Source organism: Ailuropoda melanoleuca, chromosome 7, assembly GCF_002007445.2.
Source record: "Ailuropoda melanoleuca isolate Jingjing chromosome 7, ASM200744v2, whole genome shotgun sequence".
In the NCBI taxonomy this organism is placed as follows: domain Eukaryota; kingdom Metazoa; phylum Chordata; class Mammalia; order Carnivora; family Ursidae; genus Ailuropoda; species Ailuropoda melanoleuca.
The window spans coordinates 128,517,049-128,538,357 of NC_048224.1; the positions used below are offsets into that span (position 1 = coordinate 128,517,049).

The 21,309-nt window shown below is 45.4% G+C and overlaps 1 protein-coding gene across 1 annotated transcript in view; it reads left to right on the plus strand.

The window, feature by feature from the left end:
• The window catches only part of FARP1 (FERM, ARH/RhoGEF and pleckstrin domain protein 1), a 212,169-nt gene that overhangs the window by 114,027 nt on the left and 76,833 nt on the right, over nucleotides 1–21,309 (plus strand). The window contains exons 2-3 of the mRNA XM_034663810.1: nucleotides 5,139–5,243; nucleotides 19,466–19,508. Coding sequence (XP_034519701.1) covers nucleotides 5,139–5,243; nucleotides 19,466–19,508 — 148 coding nt within the window. The remainder of the gene's footprint in view (nucleotides 1–5,138; nucleotides 5,244–19,465; nucleotides 19,509–21,309) is intronic.

The window sequence follows — 21,309 nt, forward strand, 5'->3', positions numbered from 1 at the left end:
CGTGATCCCGGGGTCCTGGGATTGAGCCCCACATTGGGTTCCCTGCTTAGCGAGGAGTCTGCTTCTCCCTCTCCCTCTGCTAGTTCTCCTGCTTGCACACGCACGTGCACTCTCTTGCAAATAAATAAATAAAAATTTTAAAAAAGTAGCACCTGATTGATATGACTGGCACCTTGCTACTCAAAGCACAGTCCTTGTACCAGCAGCTGCCACCCTGGGAGCCTGTTAGAAAAATGCTGATCCTCAGGCCTCACCCCGCTCCTCCAGAATCAGCACGTGCCACTCATTAAGGTGATAGACGGGCACAGAAATCAGAAGTGCTGCTCTGAATCCCCCAGCGGGCATCCTGGGGTGGCCTCTGTCCCTGGAGACCTCGTCTTGCAGCACGCTGATGGGGTAGCCAGGCGCCCCGTGACGTTGCAGAGGCGTGCCTTGATGCTTGGAAAACGGGTCCTCCTCCTCAAGGTCAACTCATTCCCCCGCCATCAATGCTATAAAATAGCATTCTTCACAGTAGAAGCAGCAATAACAGAGAACTTGTCCTTCTTTGCCAGGACCTTTGCTAACCACTTGCAAGCGTAGTTTTCATTTTTACACTGAACCTGGGAGATAGAGGGTCCTATCTCCAGGCCTGTCACGACTCCCATGTCCTCTGGACTGCATCGTGCTCCCTGCCCTCCATTCGGATACCGAAGCCTGAACTGTCATTGTGGCTGTATTTGGAGTAAGGAAGCAATGAAGGTCCAGTGAAGCTATAAGGGTAAAACCTTGAGTAGAATTAGTGTTCTTAGAGGAAGACACAGCGGGGAGTTCTCTCTCTCTCTACCATAGCGCTTAGCATAATATTCTAGTTGTGCTGGTTACGTGTCCGAGCTACTTGCACTGATTTCTGTTCTGCAGCACATGAGGCCAGTGCCTGCTCGGGGCTACTGGCTCGCCCACTGTACCCCAGGCTCTTCAAGCCCGCAGAGTTTTACGTCCACCCACCCGGTCAAAAAGTAGCAAAGGGCCCTGAGGAAATCTCCAGGATTCTAATGCCCTAAGATTAGACTTGTTGAGGGTTAGTGGGTTATAGAGCTTTGAATAATATTGGAATAGGTATTAAAGGTAAGAAAAAGAGGACCAAGGCCTCTGAGAGAAGCCATTCGCTGCTGGATAAGAGCATGCCCTGGTTGTCATGGTTACGTTAATCCTAAACCAGGAAGGGCGGGGGGGGGGGGGGGGAAANNNNGAACAATACACTTCCAGAAGAGGCTTTCTGAAATCTCAGCAGATACAATTTTTTTAAACCTGGACAAACGTTATCTCTATAGATTCATGACTTTGAGATTGTTTTTGAAAGGTTAGAACCTTAGCTTGTATCAAGTAGGGGAAATCGTGTGTTCAGACGCTTGGAGGAAGTAGGGAGAGGTAGAAAAATAGACCTCCTCCCCCTTGAAAGAATTGTCTTTATTCTTTTGGAAGAGGGGAAGAAAATACTCCCACATAAAACTGTATGTAATAGAAATAACCTGAGGGCGTAGATAGATTTTGAAGGTACAATAAACCAAAGGAACTTTGATTCATAATTTAATAGCTTGAAACCAAATTTGAACGTTCATACTATTTGTTACTCAGTATTTAGTGACCAGACATTCCCCAGGAAGGCAAAACTCCGCCTAAAAGGTGATTTTCTAGGATTCCATGAGCAGCCAATTCAAAATGGAGAAAATCAACAGGGACACCCAATTTTTTTTTTAAGATTTTATTTATTTATTTGACAGAGAGACAGCCAGTGAGAGAGGGAACACAAGCAGGAGGAGTGGGAGAGGAACTCCATCCCAGCACCCTGGGATCAGGCCCCGAGCAGACGCTTAACGACTGAGCCACCCAGGCGCCCCTAGGGACACCCAATTTGAAATCAGCCAACTTATTTGTGCACAAGGCTAAAATTCAAATGCCTTTTGGAGCATAATTAAAAGTAGCCAATATGAAAAAAGTGATAAAAAATGTGATTATGTAGTTTCACTAATTGCTGGTTTGTTCTCCAGAATAAAACATATAATTGCTATTTGCTGCCTTTTCTGTAAGGCACAGATGTCTAGAACTAATTTTAATCAAGACTGGCTGACTGTGGGGTTGGCCAGACTGACCGTTTCTTAGAGGCCGTGGGGGTCTTAGAGGTCTGTTTCCTCAGCCCCAATACTGACATTTGGTGATAATTAAGAAACTCATTTGTCATAAGATCCTTTTCATATTAAACTTACTAACATTTAGGTTTTCAAATGATGTGTAAATTACCTTTCCCTTCCTCGTGCATGGTAGCTTGTGCAGCATTTAATGGAAATGTGTGTGTATCTTTAAGTAAGCCCGCCCTTTGAGAGGAGACCTTTACAGGTCTGAATTCCTCAGGGTCTCTGCTTTGTGCTCTGCTAGCTTTATGCACGCTCTTGGATATACCCCCTTCCCCCATTCACACTTCATCGACTTATTTCTAGATTTGTTTTAGCAAAAGCGCTGGTGGATTTATAGCTTCTTGAACCCCGTTCCTGGCTCCTAGTGCAAAGCCTGCCCCAAATGCAAAATTTGCGGTTACTCCAACAATGTTCATTTCCTGCCAAACACATAAAAGACCTCTTTGCACTGAGAAATCTTAGCAGGTGTTGAGTGCGCCCACATGGGTGTTCGCTCAGTCTCCCCACGTGGTCAGGCCTTCACAGCCACTCTTCCTTGAGCTAGTCCTACCCCTCGATATTTTTCTAAGCTCTGATGTTCTAAGAAGAGCTCACTTTCTGGCTCATAAAAAAGTTGAAACAGAATCTATTGTGCATCACCCTCTCCAGCAGTTTATAGACACGAACTGCACCTCACTACTTGTTCTCGTTTCTGTTTCTTCTGTATTTTTCATTATGATAGTGTGTGTGTGTGTGTATATATCATAAAATTGACCAGTTGAGCCATGAAATGTACAGTTCAGTGGCATTAAGTACATTCACCAACACCACCATCTGTTTTACATTCTGTGATGTGATTTTGTTTTGTGTTTTTTTAATTTAAATCCTAGTTAATTAACATCTACTGAGATGTGATTTTGAACAAAATTGGAGACGAGTGTTGAGGACTGATGTTGCCGACTGTCAAAGTAAATCCACCGTAGGAAGTAAAGGAGGGCTGATTTCTCTTAAAGAATGGGAATGAAATCTTTTCCTTCTTTATGAGACGTTACTCTTTTTCTCTTTAGTCCCACCATCAGCACACGTGAGATAGTTCTACCAGTGACCCTTGAAGCAGGCACTGAAAGAGCCTGGCGAGGGTGGGATTACCCATGGTGAATATCGGATGCCTTTAGATGGCTGTGAATATTTTCTGGATTTCAGTGATGGAGGAAAATAGGGGTATAAAGTGGCATCTGTTTAAAAAACATGCTTAATGACTGGACACTGAAGCATCTTTGATGGCCCCTCAGGTCATTCCTGGCCAGGTGACGGGCATGCCCTCCATTGAACTCACCAGGCTCTAGCTCGTCCGTCTGTTAGTCCCTTGGGTTACTGACTGGTCCCTGTAAGGCTCTGCTCTTCTCAGAGGGAAGGTGAAAGTATGAAAGCAGTAACTGGAAATGACCATGTTTTGAAACATTTTTCTTCCAGTGTTTGAACTGCATGGTGGACTTGGGTCCATTTTATTAGCGGGTCATTAGGAATCCACCAGGCATAGGATTCTTAGAAAGAGAAACCAAGGCATATGATTCTTAGCGTTGCGGGTAGAAACTGGGGTCTTCTCTATCCTATTCCCTCCCCTGTAGATTCGGTATGTAGACAGTGCATGTCGTCTTCTCTATCCTATTCCCTCCCCTGTAGATTCGGTATGTAGACAGTGCATGTCGAGTATTGATCGCTGTGGGCATTGGATTGAGCGCCAGCTGCTTTGTTGAACGGTAAGAATATAAGAGTGGAAAAGGAGCCCTATGGAGAGACAGGCCCATGTATACTTAACCATATATAATACTGTGGAATCAGTAAGTTTTATTTACTTGTTCATTCGCTTCCAAATTGGTCGGTCTTGGGGCACCGTGGATCCAGAGATTAATGAAATGCAGCCTTTGTCTTCAGTGTAGGGGAGGTGTGGAGGCGAGTTTGCACAAAGTGCGGGGAGAACCTAGGGAAGGAATCCGTAAGTTCTGCCTTACTCGTGGAGGGAGGGACAAGGAACAGGGCCAGGGTTCCACTGCCACTAAAAGGGCACAGAATCACGAATCGAAACCTTAATGTCCCCACAAAACCTGCACACAAGTATTTATGGCAGCTTTATTCTTAATCACCAACACTTGGGGAGTAACCAAGCTGTCTTTCAGTAGGTGCATGGATAAGTAAACTGGTACAGCCATGCAAAGGAATATTCTTCTGCAATAAAAAGAAATGAAGTAAGAAACCACAGAAAGACATCCAGGGACTTAAATGCATACCGCTCTGCAAAAGAAGCCAATCTGAAAAGGCTCGATTCCAACTATGTGACATTCTGGAAGATGCAAATAGTGGAGACGGCAAGAAGACCAGTGGTAGCCAGGAGTTTGGTGGGGGCATGAGGTGGGGGGTGAGGGTTGACTGGATGGTGCACGGTGGGTTCTTAGGATGGCGAGACTATCCTCTGTAACCCTGTAACGGTGACTACGTGAGACTACATGTTTGTCAAGACGTATAGAGCTGTAGAATGCAGAGTGAACCCTGATGTAAAGTGTGGGCTCGGGTTGACAATAATGTGTCCGCGTTGGCTCAGCAATGGTAACAATGCATTGATGCAAGATTAATGATGGATACTGTGTGTGTGGTGAGAAGAGATTTGTGGGAATTCTCTGTACTTTGTCTTCAATTTTCTGTAAATCTAAAACTCCTCTAAAAAATAAAGTATTTTTAAAAAGGGGGTGATGCCTGGGATTGAGGTGGGGAGGGGAAAATGGCAGAGAATTAGCATCTAAGCGGGAATACAGCCTGGAAAAGGCTCCAGAGTAAGCAGTCGGGGTCTGGTGGTCCGCGGTCACGGAGGTGGGCAAGCTGGGAAGGGCCGGAAGATTCAGGAATGAAGAGGCTTCCCGTGGTGGGAGCCGTGGCTCGTTTTCATCTCCGCCTGTGTCAGAGGGTAACTCCTGTTGTTTCTGTTCGCAGCAACGAGCCCCGGGGAAAGTGTTGCTGGACGCAGTCTGTAATCACCTGAACCTCGTGGAAGGGGATTATTTTGGCCTCGAGTTTCCTGACCACAAAAAGATCACGGTAAGTGATGGGAAATTAATGCTGATATTTTACCATCTGCTTGGCTTCGGGAAGGGTGAGTAATCGGGTCTGGTTCCTTGGCCGTACAGACCTATCACAGAAGAAGCACATCCGGAAAGCCCTTGCTAACTTTTTTGAAAGTACTACGTATCTAGGATTAGTGAGTGCAAAGAGAACACTCCGTGAAGACTGACTCCCTCTGACCCATTCCCCCACCTCTCCCTCCAGAAACGACCATTACCAGTTGCCTCTGTATCCTTCGATAAAAGTCTGTGTCTGTGTATATACAAACACATATTTTTGAAACACGCTGATGTGAGGAAGCAACGTACAACGGCCTCTACCTTCCCCACCACTTCTGTTAATGTATTGTGACGATCTTTCCTTTTCCGTGCATAGAATCCACTTCCTTCTTTTTCAGTTTTGTGCCATTCTGCTGAATGGACATGTACGACACCTGTTATAAACAATGGGATACTTAGGTTGTTCCCAGTCTTTTGCTCTTACAACAGATGAAGCTACGGCAAGCACGCTGGTACATTCAGGCTCGCACTGCAGTGTTTCAGTATTGAGGTCCCGTGGCACGGAGTCGCCTAATCCATGGGTTTCCATCATCCTAAAGTTTGAAAAAAATGTCATGTTGTTCTTTACAAAGGTTTCACCCATTTGAACCTAAAAGTTAGAACATAGCTTATGGTTCCTTTTGTCTTTGGCTACGGGCACTTATCTTAAGGTTGTATCTGAGTCTTTTATTAGACATCGTTTGAGACTCTTAGTTCATTGACTGTATTTCTATTTATTCTTCCACTCAGTACAGAGTACCTAGAACCTTTGCTAGCCACTGTGCTAGGGATCCAATCACTGTAAGGTGCAGGGAACATATGATCCAGGTGGGGTGTCAAGCTTAGTCGGTGACCAGCACAAGGCATGTGACAGGTGCCCTGCTGGAACCAGGAGGCATTGGGCAGTGGGGGCAACAAACAAAAGATTTTTGTTTGTTGCCCTGGGAACAAGGGAAGGGAATCCTTCCCAGGTACTACAAAACTGAGTCCCATGAGGCCAGTAGGAATTGACCTAATAGGATGTTCTGGTGAAAGGGGGCCCTATGTTTAAAGAGCAGAAAGCAACCTTCAGGAAGCTGGAAGGAAGGCTGGAGTTGAGAGGCAAGGGGGAGGGGCTCAGTGAAGGAGGTGAGAGAGAAGAGGCTATAAGGTAGGCAGAGAGCACATCTCGAAGGACTTTTTATACCATTGCTGTCCAGTAGAAATAGAATATGAACCACATGTGTAATTTCACATTTTCTAGCAGTTATGTTAAAAAAGTGAAATTAACTTAAAAGTATATTTACTTTAATATGTCCGAAAACATTACCATTTCAACATGTAATTCAATATAAAAAACTATGAATAAGGTATTTCACGTTTTTTCAAGCTGGTCTTTGAATCTGGTATGTGTTTGACACAGCCCCTCTTGATTCACGCCGTCCTTGTTCCAGGTGCTCAGTGGACACGTGTAGCCAGCGGCTATCGTATCGGACAGCACAGCTCTGTACCAAGCTAATGTGTTTTAGGAAGCTGTCAGTGTGTTTTAAAGGGAACATGGTATGATCCGATTTATGGTTTAGAAAGAGGACCGGGCTGGACTGGAATAGGACAAGACTAGAGTCAGAAAAGCCATTAGGAGCTTGTCGTGTTTCAGGCTGGAGACAGCACTGGAAGGAACGAAGGGAGCAGTGTGGTGGAGAGCTGGAGGAAGGTGGGTGAATTCAAGAGGTTTTGGGGGAGGAGGCGGCTAGGGATATGATTGAATGGAGGAGCTTATGAGGGAAAGCAGGCTCGGAGCAGCTGGGTTTTCTAGCTTTGCCATCTGGGGGATAGTGGTGCCAGTCACTGGAGATGAAAGTCTCAGGCCATGTCTGTGAAGAGATAAAGACAGTGAGTTCCATCCCAGACTTGAGGACGTGGACATCAGTGGACATCCCAGTGGAGACGTCCTGTGGGCAGTACCAGTAGGCGTATCTCCTGGAGCACAGGAGAGAGATCTGAGCTGAAATACAAACTTAAAAATCCTAGTATTACATTCTTTTAAAAAATTTAAAAAAAAAAGATTTTAGGTATTTATTTGAAAAGAGAGGGAAAGAGAGAGCAAGTAGGGGGAGGAAGAGGGACAAGCAGACTCTGTGCTGAGCCCAGAGCCCAGCATGGGGCTCGATCTTATGATCCTGAGATCACGACCTGGGATGAAATCAAGAGTCAGACGTTTAACTGACTGAGCCAGGCAGGCACCACCACCTCCCCCTGGATTATTTTAAATATTAATTGAAGCTCTGAAATTGGATGAGAGGGTAGACTGAAGAAAAGAGGTTAGCCTGGAGTATCGGCATTTAAGGGATGGACAGAGAAGGAAGAACCAGAGAGGGTGCAGATGGGGAGGAGGAAAACCAGGGAAGGACACATCACAGAGCACGTGAGGAGAGTGTTACAGGGAAGGTGTCGACAGGAGTTGCGTGGGTGGGTGGTGAATGAGCAAATCTGTCACATACCTAAAAGTGGGTGTGACTAGTGTTTTCTCAGCTTGTTACTCTCTCCAAATACTCTTCAGCATTTCCTCGTGCTTAAATTAAATTTAAGCCTCCCTGACTCCCATTCCTTTTTCTGATGTGACAAATGACCACAGATGGGCCAAATCTAATTCTGCATTCTATTTATCCAACAATTATTTTGTGCCTACACTGTCTCAGTCATCATCCTTTATACAATCGAAGACACGTGATATAAAGTGACAGCAAGAAGTGGTTATGGTTTCCACTCATTAGAAGTGCACAGCTTGGTAAGAGAGACAGGAAAGAAATAATTACATTACGATGTAGCAAGTTCTATAGCACATTGTTTCATTAAATTATTTTATGTTAAAATAATGATTCTCAAAACACCGGAAGATATGCTATCTCATTAATTCTAACAACTTTGCCTGAACTACAGCAAGGGCCTACTGGCTTCCCTGACTCCACTCTTGCTCCGTTCTGAGCCAGCTGGAGTTGCCTTTTTAAACAATAAATTAGTAGTGGTGAGAGTACTAAGGTGCTCAGGACTGTTCCATATCTAGGTCAGCCAAATAGCTAATGGTGGAGATGGGATTCTAACCATGTTCTTCCAACCCCAAGTTCAGTGCTTTTCTAGAATTTACAAACCTGTTGATCTTCCTGTGCACCTCCAGGGCTGGTTTCTTTCAAGTTTTATCAGGCTTGATTTTTATGATCTCACTACTTTCTTGCACTACCATTTAGGAATGTGTTCAGCTGCAAAATACAGAAAACCCCCTGATGATGACAAAGAAATAGGTATCTGTCACATGCAACACAAATGAAAGCTACCACATGAGTGCCTACCAAGTGCCAGATTGTTCTAGTCCCTGTGGACACGGCAGCTAACATGGGCCACGTTCTCAAGCAGGAATCTGTGTACTTTGCAAAGGGCCAGATAATAAAAAACTGTAGGAAGGCGCTGCTGGCCATGGGGTCTCTGCTGTAGTTACCCAAGGCTGTCCTCATGGTGCAGGAGCTGCTGTGGACAATATGTAGCTGAACAGATGTGGCTTTGTTCTGGTGAAACTTTATGAGAAGCCATAGTCTGCCAGCACCTGCTCCAAAGAGTTACAACTCTGTGCAAGGCATCCTGTTAGTTTCACCTGCAGTATTTCATTCATTCCAGAAAAGCCCATCACATGGCCTTTTTCTGATGAGGAAGCTGAGGCTTAGAGAGGTGAAGTCATCTTCACAAAGGTGCACAGCTAGGAAATACGATAGCCGTGAATCAGGTTCAGTTCTGCCTAAACACAAGCTCGTGTCCCCCATCACCCTTCCGTTCTGACCATATTTCCACGTTTTGTTCTCTGTCAATGTCAAAATCCCAACCTGAGAGTTAATTCTGCAAGGTTAAAAGAAATAAGTTGTTTCGACAGAACCGACGTGTGATGTTAGATGAGGCGGGAGAGGTACTTGGGGGAGGGGCACAAGGAGGGCTTCTGGGGCCCTTGGTCGAGTTCTGTTTCTTGACCCGGGTGCTGGTTCTATGTGTATAATCAGCATGTAAAAATTCAGTGACCTCTGCACTTACCCCGTGTGTATGGTGTGTGTATAAAACGTCAATAAAAGTTTATCCCCAGGAGCGCCTGGGTGGCTCAGTCGGTTGGGTGTCTGCCTTTGGCTCAGGTCGTGATCCCAGGATCCTGGGATCAAGTCCTGCATTGGGCTTCTTTCTCAGTGGGGAGCCTGCTTCTCCCTCAGGCCCTCTGCCTGCCGTTCCCCCTGCTTGTGCTCACGGGCTCTCTTTCTCTCTGACAAATAAATAAAATCTTAAAAAGTTTATCCCCAAATTCAATGAAATAAAAGCACATAGCAGAAATACTGACCAAAAAGTTCCCTGAGGCCGGCTGACAGAATCTGTTTTGCAAGAGCCAAGGACAAGTCTTGATTTTTGTTGAACTGAGGAAGAGCCACTCACCTGTGAAAACCGTAAACTCTGGCTGGGTTTTCACCTCCTCTCTTAGTAAAGATGCTCAAAAATGGAAGATCTATGTCCAGCAGTTTCTGTGTCCTCCCCAGATTCTGTCGATTTCTAGTGCAGGGTATATTTCAGCAGCCCAGGAAAGGGGCTCTGTGACCAGACTCCCAGCCCTGAAATCACCGTGGCAGGGTGACTCAGTGGCGGGATGACAGCAGCGGGTGCTGGCCCTCCCAAGCCTCGCTTTACCCGTGGGTGGAATGGGGGCAATAGTGCCCAGCTAGTGGGGTTTTTGAAAGGATCAGATGCGATAACGTCAGTCAGCATGTAACCCTGTGTGTGGAACCTGTTCGAGTGTTCAAAAAGTATTCGTTATGGAAACTCTTATCATGATCATTTTTTAAATTGTCAGAAACAGGACGTGAGAGTTACCATCTTAACCATCTTTAAGTGTACAGGACAGTAGCATTAACTGTATTCACATTGTGCCACAGATCTCTGGAATGTTTTCATCTTTATTTTTTATTTTTTTAAGATTTTATTTATTCATTTGACAGAGCACAAGCAGGGAGAGCGGCAGGCAAAGGGAGAGGGAGAAGCAGACTCCACTGAGCAAAGAGCCTGGTGCGGGGCTCAATCCCAGGACCCCAGGATCATGACCTGAGCTGAAGGCAGATGCTTAACTGATCGAGCCGCCCAGGCGCCCCTGTTTTCATCTTTAAAGAATTGAAATTCCATGCCCATTATACAACCCCCATTTCCCCTCCCCCCAGCCCTGGGCAACCCCCATTCTAGTTCGGTTTCTAGGAGCTGGACTGCCCGAGATGCCTCTAAGTGGACCCAAACAGTGTTTGTCTTTTTGTGATTTATTTCCCTGAGCATCACATCCTCAGGATGCATCACAGCGTAGCACGTGACTGGGTACCCGTCCTTTTGAAGGCTCAGTGATACTCTGTTGTGTGGATGCGCCACGTTTTGTGTGTCCATCCATCTGTGGGTGGACCTGGAGGTCGTGTACTCACAGCCCTGCGTGGCTGAGAGTCATGCTGCAGTGAACACGGGTGTGTCGTCAGCACAGTGTTCGGTTGCCCCTCTTGTGATGATTACTTCACTAGCTTCCTTTGGGAGCTGCTTACTTACCTGCCAAACCAAGAGAAAGCATGGTTGGTCTCACAACGTCTAAACGGGGGCTGCGGCGGCCGGCTTTGCCCATGTGTCTGCCTGCGCTTGTTACGTGGGAAACTAGGGTCCCCGAAGTCCCTGGCGGACAGAATTGTGGACCTTTGTGCCTAGGCAGCTCGGGTCCCAGCCCAGGCTTCCATCCCTCGGCTCCTCGTTTCCGTTGCGGGAGGAGCCCATGTGAGAGCATGCTGCCCGGGACGGGTTTGCAAAAGCCTGAGGGGAGAAGGCGTGCTTTCCATGGTCTAAGATGGGAAGTGAACTAGTGATAATTGGTAATCAATTATGCTCTACCCTTAATTAGACTTGTCCTGTGGCTTGCCAGTTAATAGAGTTGATGGCTGTGTGTACATGCGAGTTTGGCCTGCCCTTGTCCTTGAGTCCAGGCAGCCGTGCCCGTGAGATTGCCCCACGGGAGCAGACACGTGTTTTCATCAGCTATTTTATTGATTGGGCTTTCCATGGCAGAAACGCGAGTGATCCTGGGAATCAAGACTCTGTACTTAATATGCCGGCTAATTAGCAGCTGGAGTCGGGGGGCTGGTAGAAGGCCAGAAAGTTGCCATGGGAGTGAACTCACAGACCTGACTGTCCTCGATCTTCTCCTGTGTGCCACGGACTCTGCTCCACACCTAAATGCATCTCATTTGTTCTTCATTACGAGAGGTGGGCAAACAGAGCCAGCGGTCAATGTGCAGGCTTTGCAGGCGTTGCCATCTCTATGGCACCTCCCCAACACTGCCCTCGCAGCATAAAAGCAGCCACAGACAATTGGCGAACCAATGTGCATGGTTGTGTCCCGATAAAACTTTATTAAGGGGCATGGATTTTTGAATTTCCTAGTTCTCACGTTGTGAAATACACTGCTTCTATTTTTATTTTTCAACGACTTAAAAGTGTTAAAGCCGGTCTTTGCTTTCAGGCTGTACCACAGGACGTGGGAGTCGGGATTCGGCCCCTGGGCCTTAGTTTGCCAATCTCTGCTTTATAGTATTTCTGTGAGGTCGGTATTTTATCCTCTACATTTTACAGGGAGCCGATTCAGAGAGGTAACTTGCCCAAGACTTAACGATGAACTGTATAACCAGGTTTATAACCAGGATTTACACACAGGCCTGTCTCAGCCAGTACAGGCTACTCCCTGCTACACTTGGCTGCCTTTCCTCACATTGGCCCATGCCAGCTGCGTGAACCTCAGTGAATCTCAGCAGCCCATCGAGGACGCTGGGAAAAGCTGGCGTTGTGGCTTGTAAATCTCCGTTTAAATGTTTGCTTCACATACAGCAGCTGGGTAGATTCTGAATCTCTCTGGTTTTGTACCTTATCTGGAAATGGGATTAATAAACGATGATATTGGGGTGCCTGGGTGGCTCAGTTGTTAACCGTCTGCCTTCAGCCCAGGTGGTCCTGGGATCGAGCCCCACATTGGGCTCCCTGCTCCGCTGGGAGCCTGCCTCTTCTCCTCCCACTCCCCTGCTTGTGTTCCCTCTCTCGCTGGCTGTGTCTCTGTCAAATAGATAAAGTCTTAAAAAAAAAAAAAATGATCTTACAAGGTTTTCATGAGGAATAATTCAGAGACTTTACAGTGATGAGCCCAGCAGGATTCCTGCACATAGTTGGCTCTCCGATATCTGTTGTATTTTGCGCTTGCGTTTGAGCTCAGAAACTAATGAAGCCGGCCCACCAATCTTTCATTGAAGTTACATTACTTACCAATCTGATATGATAATTCCAACTTCTAATAAATACTGGTAAAGCTCAGGAAGAAGACTGGCCTCTTTTTGTTCATTTTATATCCTTCTCTGTGCCAGGAGAGAAGTTTTGCCACTGGTAGGTGTTTAGCTCAGGCTGCCCTAACTAGAGTTCACTCTGTAGGAGCAGACATGCTTTCTAGGGGCTTGAAGCCACAGAAACCACGGCTACATGCCTTGGTGGTTTCCCAGCCCCACCAGGATCGGACAGAACTCATGTATGCATAGTAGCATCCTCCTGACCTTGCTTCTCCCTGGGGGTCTGAGGACATCGCAGGCCAGGAGGGCCTCTTTATGGAACATGCTGGGCATAATGGATGAAGACTTGCCGAATCACAGACAGAAGTGTGGGAATCAGCAGAAGTGAGGCTGTGGAGTGCCTCTGTCACGACGCAGAGCAGCACCATGGTTTGATGCGACAGTGGCTGTATTAATGGGGCAGTTCTCAGAGGAGGCAAAGCTCTCTTTGAGCAGAGAGTCTTGGAAGAGAATGGATCTCTAGAAAAATAGATCAATGGGCCATCTTCCATTTCTTAAGCTGGAAAGATACATATTTTTTCATTTTGGGTTCTAATTAATAGATTTCTTTAAAGATTTTATTCATTTATTTGACACAGAGAGCGAGAGGGCACAAGTATGGGGAGCGACAGGCAGAGGGAGAGGGAGAAGCAGGCTCCCTGCTCAGCAGAGAGCTCGAAGCGGGACTCTCATGAGCTGAGCTGAAAGCAGACACTTAACTGACTGAGCCACCCAGGCGCCCCTTCTTCACATTTCTTATGCTCGAGGTTTTCTCAGCTTTTCAGATCTGTTGGGTTTATGGTTTTCACCAAATTTGGAAAATTTTCAGCTGTTATTTCTTTTAATCTTCTGGTTTTTTGCCCCTCCCCATTGTCCTTTGTGGCTCCAATTCCATGCATGTTAGGCTGCCCAAAGTTGTTCTATAGTTCTCTGATGCTCTGTTATTTTCTTGGTAATACTTCTCTGTTTCATTTTGAATTGTTTCTCTTGCTACATCTTTAGGTTCATTAGTATTTCTTCTGCAGTGTCTAATCCGATTTTAATTTCATCCAATATTTTTTGTTGTTTTTTTAAATCTCACACAGTGTGGTTTTTGTCTCTAGAGGTTTCATCCGGGTCTTTTTTATATCTTCTGCGTATCAACTTTGAAGATAGGGAATGCAGTTGTAATAACTGTCTTTATGTCCTTCTCTACTAATTCTAACACTTGTGTTCCATGTTAGATTTGATTGTGGGTTTTTTTGTCTGGTTATGGGTCCTATCTTCCTGCTTCCTTGTATGTCTGTGATTTTCTTTATCAGATGTCAGATATTGTGAATTTTACCTTGTTGGATCCTGGATACTTTTATATTCCTATAAATTTTTATGGAGTGTTCGGGATGCAATTAAGTTACTTGGAAACCATTCAGTCCTTTCAGATCTGGATTTTAAGACGTATTAGAAGGGATTGGTGTAGTGTATAGTCCAGGGTTAATTATTCCTTACTGCTAAGGGCTGACCCTTCACTACTTTACCCAGTGCCCCAGGATCATGAGGTCATCTGGACCTTGAGTCCTTTCATTGGTTCTTTCTCCCCAGTCTTGGGTACTTAGCTTACAAGGAGACATTGATCAGTATTCAGCTGATGATTCTCAAAGGGAACCTTCTGTACTCTCCCAGCTGCTCTTTCTGGAGGGAACTTTCTACTGTCTGGTACAGCCCCGTGAGCTCTCAGCCCTACCTTTTTAATTCACGGATTTTGCCAGATTCTTCTCCCTGTACCACAGCCTAGAAACCTGCGCAAGGCAGAGGCTGGGGCAAGTGTAGGGATCGTGATTCTATTCACTTGTCTCTCGGGGATCTCTGTTTCTCACTGTCTGGTGTCCTGAGCCTTCAGATGTTGTGCTAAGTATGTTTTCCTTTTGGTTTGGTTTGGTTTTTTCCTATAGGAAGATAAATCCAGTCCCTGTTAATCTATTTTGACCAGAATAAAAAATGTCTACCAGGTTTAAGAAGAAAGCCACACTTAACATTAATATGAAAAGTTACATTTAAACAGATAATTACAAACAAAAATTCAAAGTAATTTCTTGTAGGAGTCAGCTTGCAGAAAGACTGCTTCGTTGCAATAAATTCTAGACACTGGATAATTTGCTGTCACATTTTATCTCGTTCCTATGTATGTTACAGTTGATGAAATATTTTTGTTGCATGCAGTTTTGATTTTTAAACCTGAAAAGGAGAGCCGAGCTTTTGTTGAGCATGTTAGCTTTTAGAGGAGCGGTGTATTATATTGCAGGAAAAGCACAGGCTTGGGGTCAAATGGACTTGATGTTGAATCCTGGCTGTGTGTGACCTTGATGAACAGCTTAAATAAGCTTTCTGAGCTTGGCTACCTTCCTGTGTAAAATAACCACATCGACAGGAACATTAAACAAGAATACATAAGGTACCTGTCTAGTGCCTGGCACACAGGACGTGCTCAAGAAATAGTCTCTTCCCAGTGCTCTGTCTGATATCCAGTAACTGAGTCTTTTTTACTAAGAACCTTTCCAAAATACATCAAATATTATAGTTGCCTACAAAATCTAGGTAAAATGTCACTCACCAAAATAATAGAGGCTAAAGATGCTGAGGGAACAGCAGTTCATCCTGCCTTACCTTTCATATCTAAGCATTTTATAGAGTGTTTCTTCTAACACTAACATTAACGAAAGATCAGAGGAAAATAAGGAGCCTGACTGAAATGTAGGCAAATAGAAGACAGGGCTGGAAAGGCCTGTTGAGGCCACACTGTGGAAGGTAGATGTTAGGGGCTGAGTTGTCTCCCCCTGAAATTTGTATGTTGAAGCTCTAACTCCCAATGCCTCGGAGCAAGACTACTTGAGGATAGGGCCTTTGAAGAGGTGGTTAAGTGAAAGTGAGGCCATGAGAGTACACCCCAATCCAACTGACAGTTGTGACTCTACAAAGGGGGAATTTGGAGGTACCCCAGAGACACCAAGGGCATGATCATGGGAGTGCACGACCAGGAGACTGCCATTTGCAAGTCAAGGAGACCTCAGGAGAAACCAAGCCCGTGACACCGTGAGCCTCCAGAGCTGTGAGGAGATTAAAGTGTGTTGTCCGAGCCCCTAGTGTGTGGTGGTTTGGCATGGCAGCGCCAGCAACCTCTTACTAACAGAGAAGTTCCCTGATTCAGTGAGTCTTACTGACTGGAGTGACATTTCTAGAAATCCATTTATTTTAACCAAATTCCCGTATAGTCTGGTAACGTGGACGCGTGGGTGTGGTCTGGAGACCAGCAGCATGGTTTTAGAGAGCACAGGGATGTGCGGCTTGGTTGAAGGGGTGGACCGTGGGGTGAGAGAGCATTACAGTTGTGCCCTCTAGAGATCCCGTTGGCAGGGAAAGAAAGATGATGGTGCTTTTGTCACCCTTTTAACTGGTCTGAACTTCTGTTCCGCTCAGGTTGAGTGAACAAGTGATCGGTCTACGATGACCTCGTCTAGTCCAGATGCTTCCCAGTGGCCTTTGCTGTATATCAAAGCTTCCATGCTTTACCTCTATCAAGCAGCAATGTTTGTCTTCTTGCTCCTTCTAGCTCATCCATTTATGGTAACGTAAGTCCTCTGCGTGCAAGACCTTTTCGGTGAGCCCGCAGATAGCACTGTAACTGGTAAACGGAGAGGTTCTCAGAGGCCCTGCATCCTCCACCCCCGCCCTGCGCCCCGTGTTAGTTAGCCATAGACGTGGTCGATGGCTCCCAGCATGACTGCTGCAGAGCCCCACCGAACAGCCGCCTTCACACCGCTCGGAGGTTCCCAGACCTGCTTGTTCGAAAACCACATGCTCAGTTGGCTCAAATCGGTGCTTGTATTTGATGCTTGCCACAGAAATGCCAAAAACAGACGAGAGCTGTTTTACAACAATTCGTAAAATTGGCATCGGCGTCGCCAGAGCATAGTTGTTTTGCCCTGAGTGGTTTGCGGAAGTCGAGGCAGCTTCTGTGGCAGAACTGGTGATGGGGAAGATTCTCGAAGAGGGTTCCCCGAGGCAGCCGTGGTGGCCGGGCGAGCGCAGGCCTGCAGGCTCATGAGTGCGCGCTGCGCGGCTGTGGGGGGTCCCACCGGGGTTCTCCGGGTAACGTGCTGTCCCCTGCAACACGACGACTTCACATGCTCTCTCCCTGCCTCCGTCCTGCAACCCTCCGATTTCACAGGCAAAGCAGAAAGCAGCAAGAAGGAACTTCCCTATCTTCCCGACGCAGAAATGTAAACTGGCATTCTGTATTTTAGTTTTCAGCTTATTTGACCTTCCCATAGTTCTTGGTATAACTCCTTCTGGAAATGCTGTCTTCCCATGGCTTCTGTGACACAGCTCTCCTTTTTTCCCTTCTGTCCTCATCTGCTCCCACCTGGCTTTCCATGATGGAGGCCTCATATGTGGTCATGCATTTCACCCTCTGGACTCCGTGAGGCTGTCTTACCCTCCATGGAGTCAGGCTGGAGGCGACTTCTGAGGCCATATATCCTGGCCGGGCTTCGCCTCTGAGCTCCAGACAGGTGCGCCCCATCGTTGTCATGCTGTCTCCTGCTCACGAATCCAAGGGCACCTCATAAAATGAAAGTCTAGAAGCTCCATCCTGACCCTCTTCCGGTATTCCTGTCTTTGTGAGCAGTGCCAGGGTCTGTCCAGAGGCCCTCGGCAGAAATCCTGGTGTCATTTAGGTCATTGTCAGGCACGACTTCACTTTCGTCAGGAAGGGTTTGGTTCCTGTCTCTTCCTCGCTAGACCGTAAGTTCCGTGAAGCAGGGACCGTGCTAAGTTTGTCTCATCTCTGGATTCCCAGAGCCTAGCATAAGGACATAGTAATTTTTTGTTAAACTCTGTTCTTCAACTTTTTTATTCATTTAAGTTCAGCTCTGGGCACCGGGATTGTCCGGATCTCAGTTTCTTATCCCATGGAGATACATTTGCTACCTTATCCATCGGTTAAGAGTCTTAGGAGGGAAATAATATATCTCGCGAATGATGACTGCGATTTTGAACGATTATGTTCTCACATTTCAAGGTTGAGGTTTATAATTATCACAGCGGAGGCGATCCTAAGTCAAGTAATGCCATTATTTTTTTTTTTGACGTTTATTTATGTAAGTACTCTCTACATGCAATGTGGGGCTCGAACTCATAATCCTGAGATCAAGAATCGAATGTTCCTCTGACTGAGCCAGCCAAATGCCCCTAATGCCATTGGTTTTTCTCTTTTACAAGAGAGTGGTAGGGGATGGGAAATACAGAAATGAGAATTTAATTATGAAATCTTAGTGAATGGGGAAAAAGTAACCTAAATAAGTAGAGACTTAACATTTTTAGTGTTTTCATCATGAGAACTCTTAACGCCCACTTAAGGTAATTTGGATAATGGAGAAAGGCAGAAGATAGGAAGTCACCCATCTTCCAACCTCCCAAACACATTTCCCCATGTACTTAAATATTCAGTGAGAACATAATTTTTAATGCCTGCGTGGTAATGTGTCCTATAGATTACTTATTTATTTATTGTTATTGTAAAAATTTTTCACCATTAGGAATGCTAATCACAGCATTTTCATTTCACATAAATCTTTGTGTGCATAAATGTATAATTTACCAAAGTTCCATGACTGGATAAAAGAGTCTGTGTGGCAGTGGTTTTTTTAGGCTTTAGATAATTACTCCCTAATTAGTCTCCAGGAACATACCAGTTCATCTCCCCACCAGTAGAGTTAAGACCGTGCACATTTCCCTGCCAAGCTGGGGTATCGTAGAACACGAATACATATAAGTATAGTCCAATCTATGTAAATTTAGTGGGTGGAAGTCGTATTTGATTTTTCAGGCTTGCACTTATATTGTGGATTGCTCCTGAATTTGAACATTTTCTCCATTAGCCATTGTTACTTTTTTCTCTGTCAGTTACCTGTTATCCTTTGCATCGTTTGGGAGGGTTTTGTTTTTCATATTTACTTACAAAACCCTCTTTACATTAAACATATAACCTTGTCTTTGTCAGACATGCAAATAGGAGCTTCAGTTGAACCCTTTTCAGATGACCACAAGTTCAAAAGGAGTTTAGAGAAAAGCAGTGTGTGAAATGGGATAATATGATTAAATTATGCTTTCTCCATAAGGGCAGCTGGTTGCTCTCTTTTAATTTTGTCTCCTAAACTTCCTGTGTGTGAAAAGAGTCTGGACGTTAAAGCTGGACAGGCCTGGTTTCAGTCCTGGCGCTGCCTGTCTGGACAAATTATTGGCCCCTACAAGTCTCCGTTATTCTTCTGGGCAACCGGCATCCTTCTGGCCTTGTTTTGAGAGATGAAAAGCTACATATTCCTTCCCTTCCCCTATCCCTCAAACATGTGCTGTTATATAAATGTCTACACACACGTGTATTTTGTTTCATTAAGGAGTGTGCATGTTTCACTCCACTTGTAGCTAGACATGCAATGGTGGCATCAGTGTTTGCTGAGTAGCTAGCTATGGGAGAAAAGTGCAAGAGAGTGGAGAAAAAGTCTCAGTTCACCATTTGAGTCTGGGAGAGATTTTAACTTTGAAGCTCAGGGATATCAGCAAATTTGGATCTATACTATGCAAGTGATAGATGATGGAAGATACACCATCCTGCAGAAAACAGGAACAGACGGCCTCAGATATTCAAAAATATTTTGATTTTAAACTGCTCCAAGGCAAGTCTCAAAATACTTGTACTCTTCCATTGAGAATTTGTCTCAATCTGTTTTTTCTTTCGTAGGTGTGGCTGGATCTCTTAAAACCTATTGTCAAGCAGATTAGAAGTAAGTATATCCTGCGTGCGCGTTTAACAGTGATGTTCGGTATGAAGCCAGGCGTTTTTCCTCTTCTGGATGTCATTTGCCCTGTGGCCTCCAGCACTGGTGGTACAGATTCTTGGGGTTTTTTTGGGGGGGTTTTTTCCCCCCATGATTTCCGGTCATCATCCACTAATCCAAGTGCAATTAAAATGTCAATTATGCAGTTGTAGTAGTTAACAATTTGGCGATCAAAACCTTGCTTGGAAAATCAAATCTCGATTTCACAACTAAAGCATGTCATTAATCTCCAGCCGAATTGAGCTTGCCTTGGTCAGTGCCCATGTTTGTTACTGTCATTTTTGAAGGGGAAGGTGGAGCCATGTATTCAAAAGATCGGGGTTAGGTTTTCTGTCCTGCCTCTTCAAAGCCTGGGAAATCAGAGTACAAGTGTGTGGAAAAAAATAAGGTGCCCAGAACTGTCTGTGCATGTGTGCGTGTTTTGAACAGCAGGTGGAACTGAAAGGAGTCGGGCTTGCATTTACATCCTGTGCTGGAGAAAATTAAGGAGGGCTTGGGAGAGGAGTAAGGGAAGAAGGCTTGCTTTCTCTTTCCCTTCTCCTTGAGCCTCAGACCAGGACAGTCCCCCGCCCTCTACTCTCTGTTTTGAGGTCAATTTCAGAGTCTGAATACTCTCTCACTGCAGCCCCAGCCTGGACAAAAGTCAGAGAATAGAAACAAAATCACATTCTGTTAGTCAAACGGGAAGCACCATGACACCTCTCTGCAGTGCTGAGATTGTTTTAATGTCTAAGAAACCCCACTGGGCCACCACGAGCAATTTATGTGGGTGCAATAAACAGGCGCACTGTCTGTAGGGCCCTTACGCATTTGAAAGTGATGTTGATCTTCTGTCATTTAAATTAAGCAATTATTGATGCTGAAAATGAAACCACCATTGTTTAACGTTTACGGGTTTATGGGGTGGCTGGCCAGAGACTGCGCGTGGAGGACTGGGGTGGGGGGGGTGGCACATTGCTGAGAACCCCCAGGCCTGATGGGTGGAGGTAGCGAAGCATCCAGAATGATGACTGTGTCCCTGCAATAACTCCTGGGAAACGCTCAGCGTGGTTAGGTGTCCTCTAGCACGTTGCCAGAAGCAGACAGAAGACTGTCTGTTGCCATTGGGTCCACACTGAGCGGGGCGGCTCCTTCTCTCCCCGTGTGCTGTGACTAGTTGTGTGTGAGACAGAGCTGTCCTTTTACGTTGGGGGGTTTGGTAGCGTCTTCCTAGCTTCAGGTTTTAGAAGGATCTGAGGAACCTCACGGGATTCCCCGCGGAGAGGAGAATAGGGCAGGCCTTACCATCCTCCCCATTTTGCTATTGTTACTCTATGATTCCGCCTCAACAGGAGAGAGTTTCTGTTAATTGTTAGTGTGGGCAGGGAAGAGGGGTCCAACCCTCTCTGGGCTTCAATATTTCTGTGCCTTGTTTTTCTCCTAGTTTTGTATATATTGCCTACTCATCTTTTGTCACTTTTGGGGTTTTTTCCCTCAACTTAAATGTGTGATCACAGATGATAATACATTATTTTTTGTGACAGCGAAAGGTAAAGTAAAAAGACCTTTTCTGCTTTTATATGACTGCTGTTAAAATTTGGACTTCATTATAGTGCCTTATATTTCACAGAATGTGAACTCATGGCTGTCTATTCCAAATGGCAGAACCTGTAAGACCGCTCTGGTATTGAGGAGATATATATAACAAATATGTATGTCAAATATATATATACATATATATATATATATATGTATATATATGACAAAT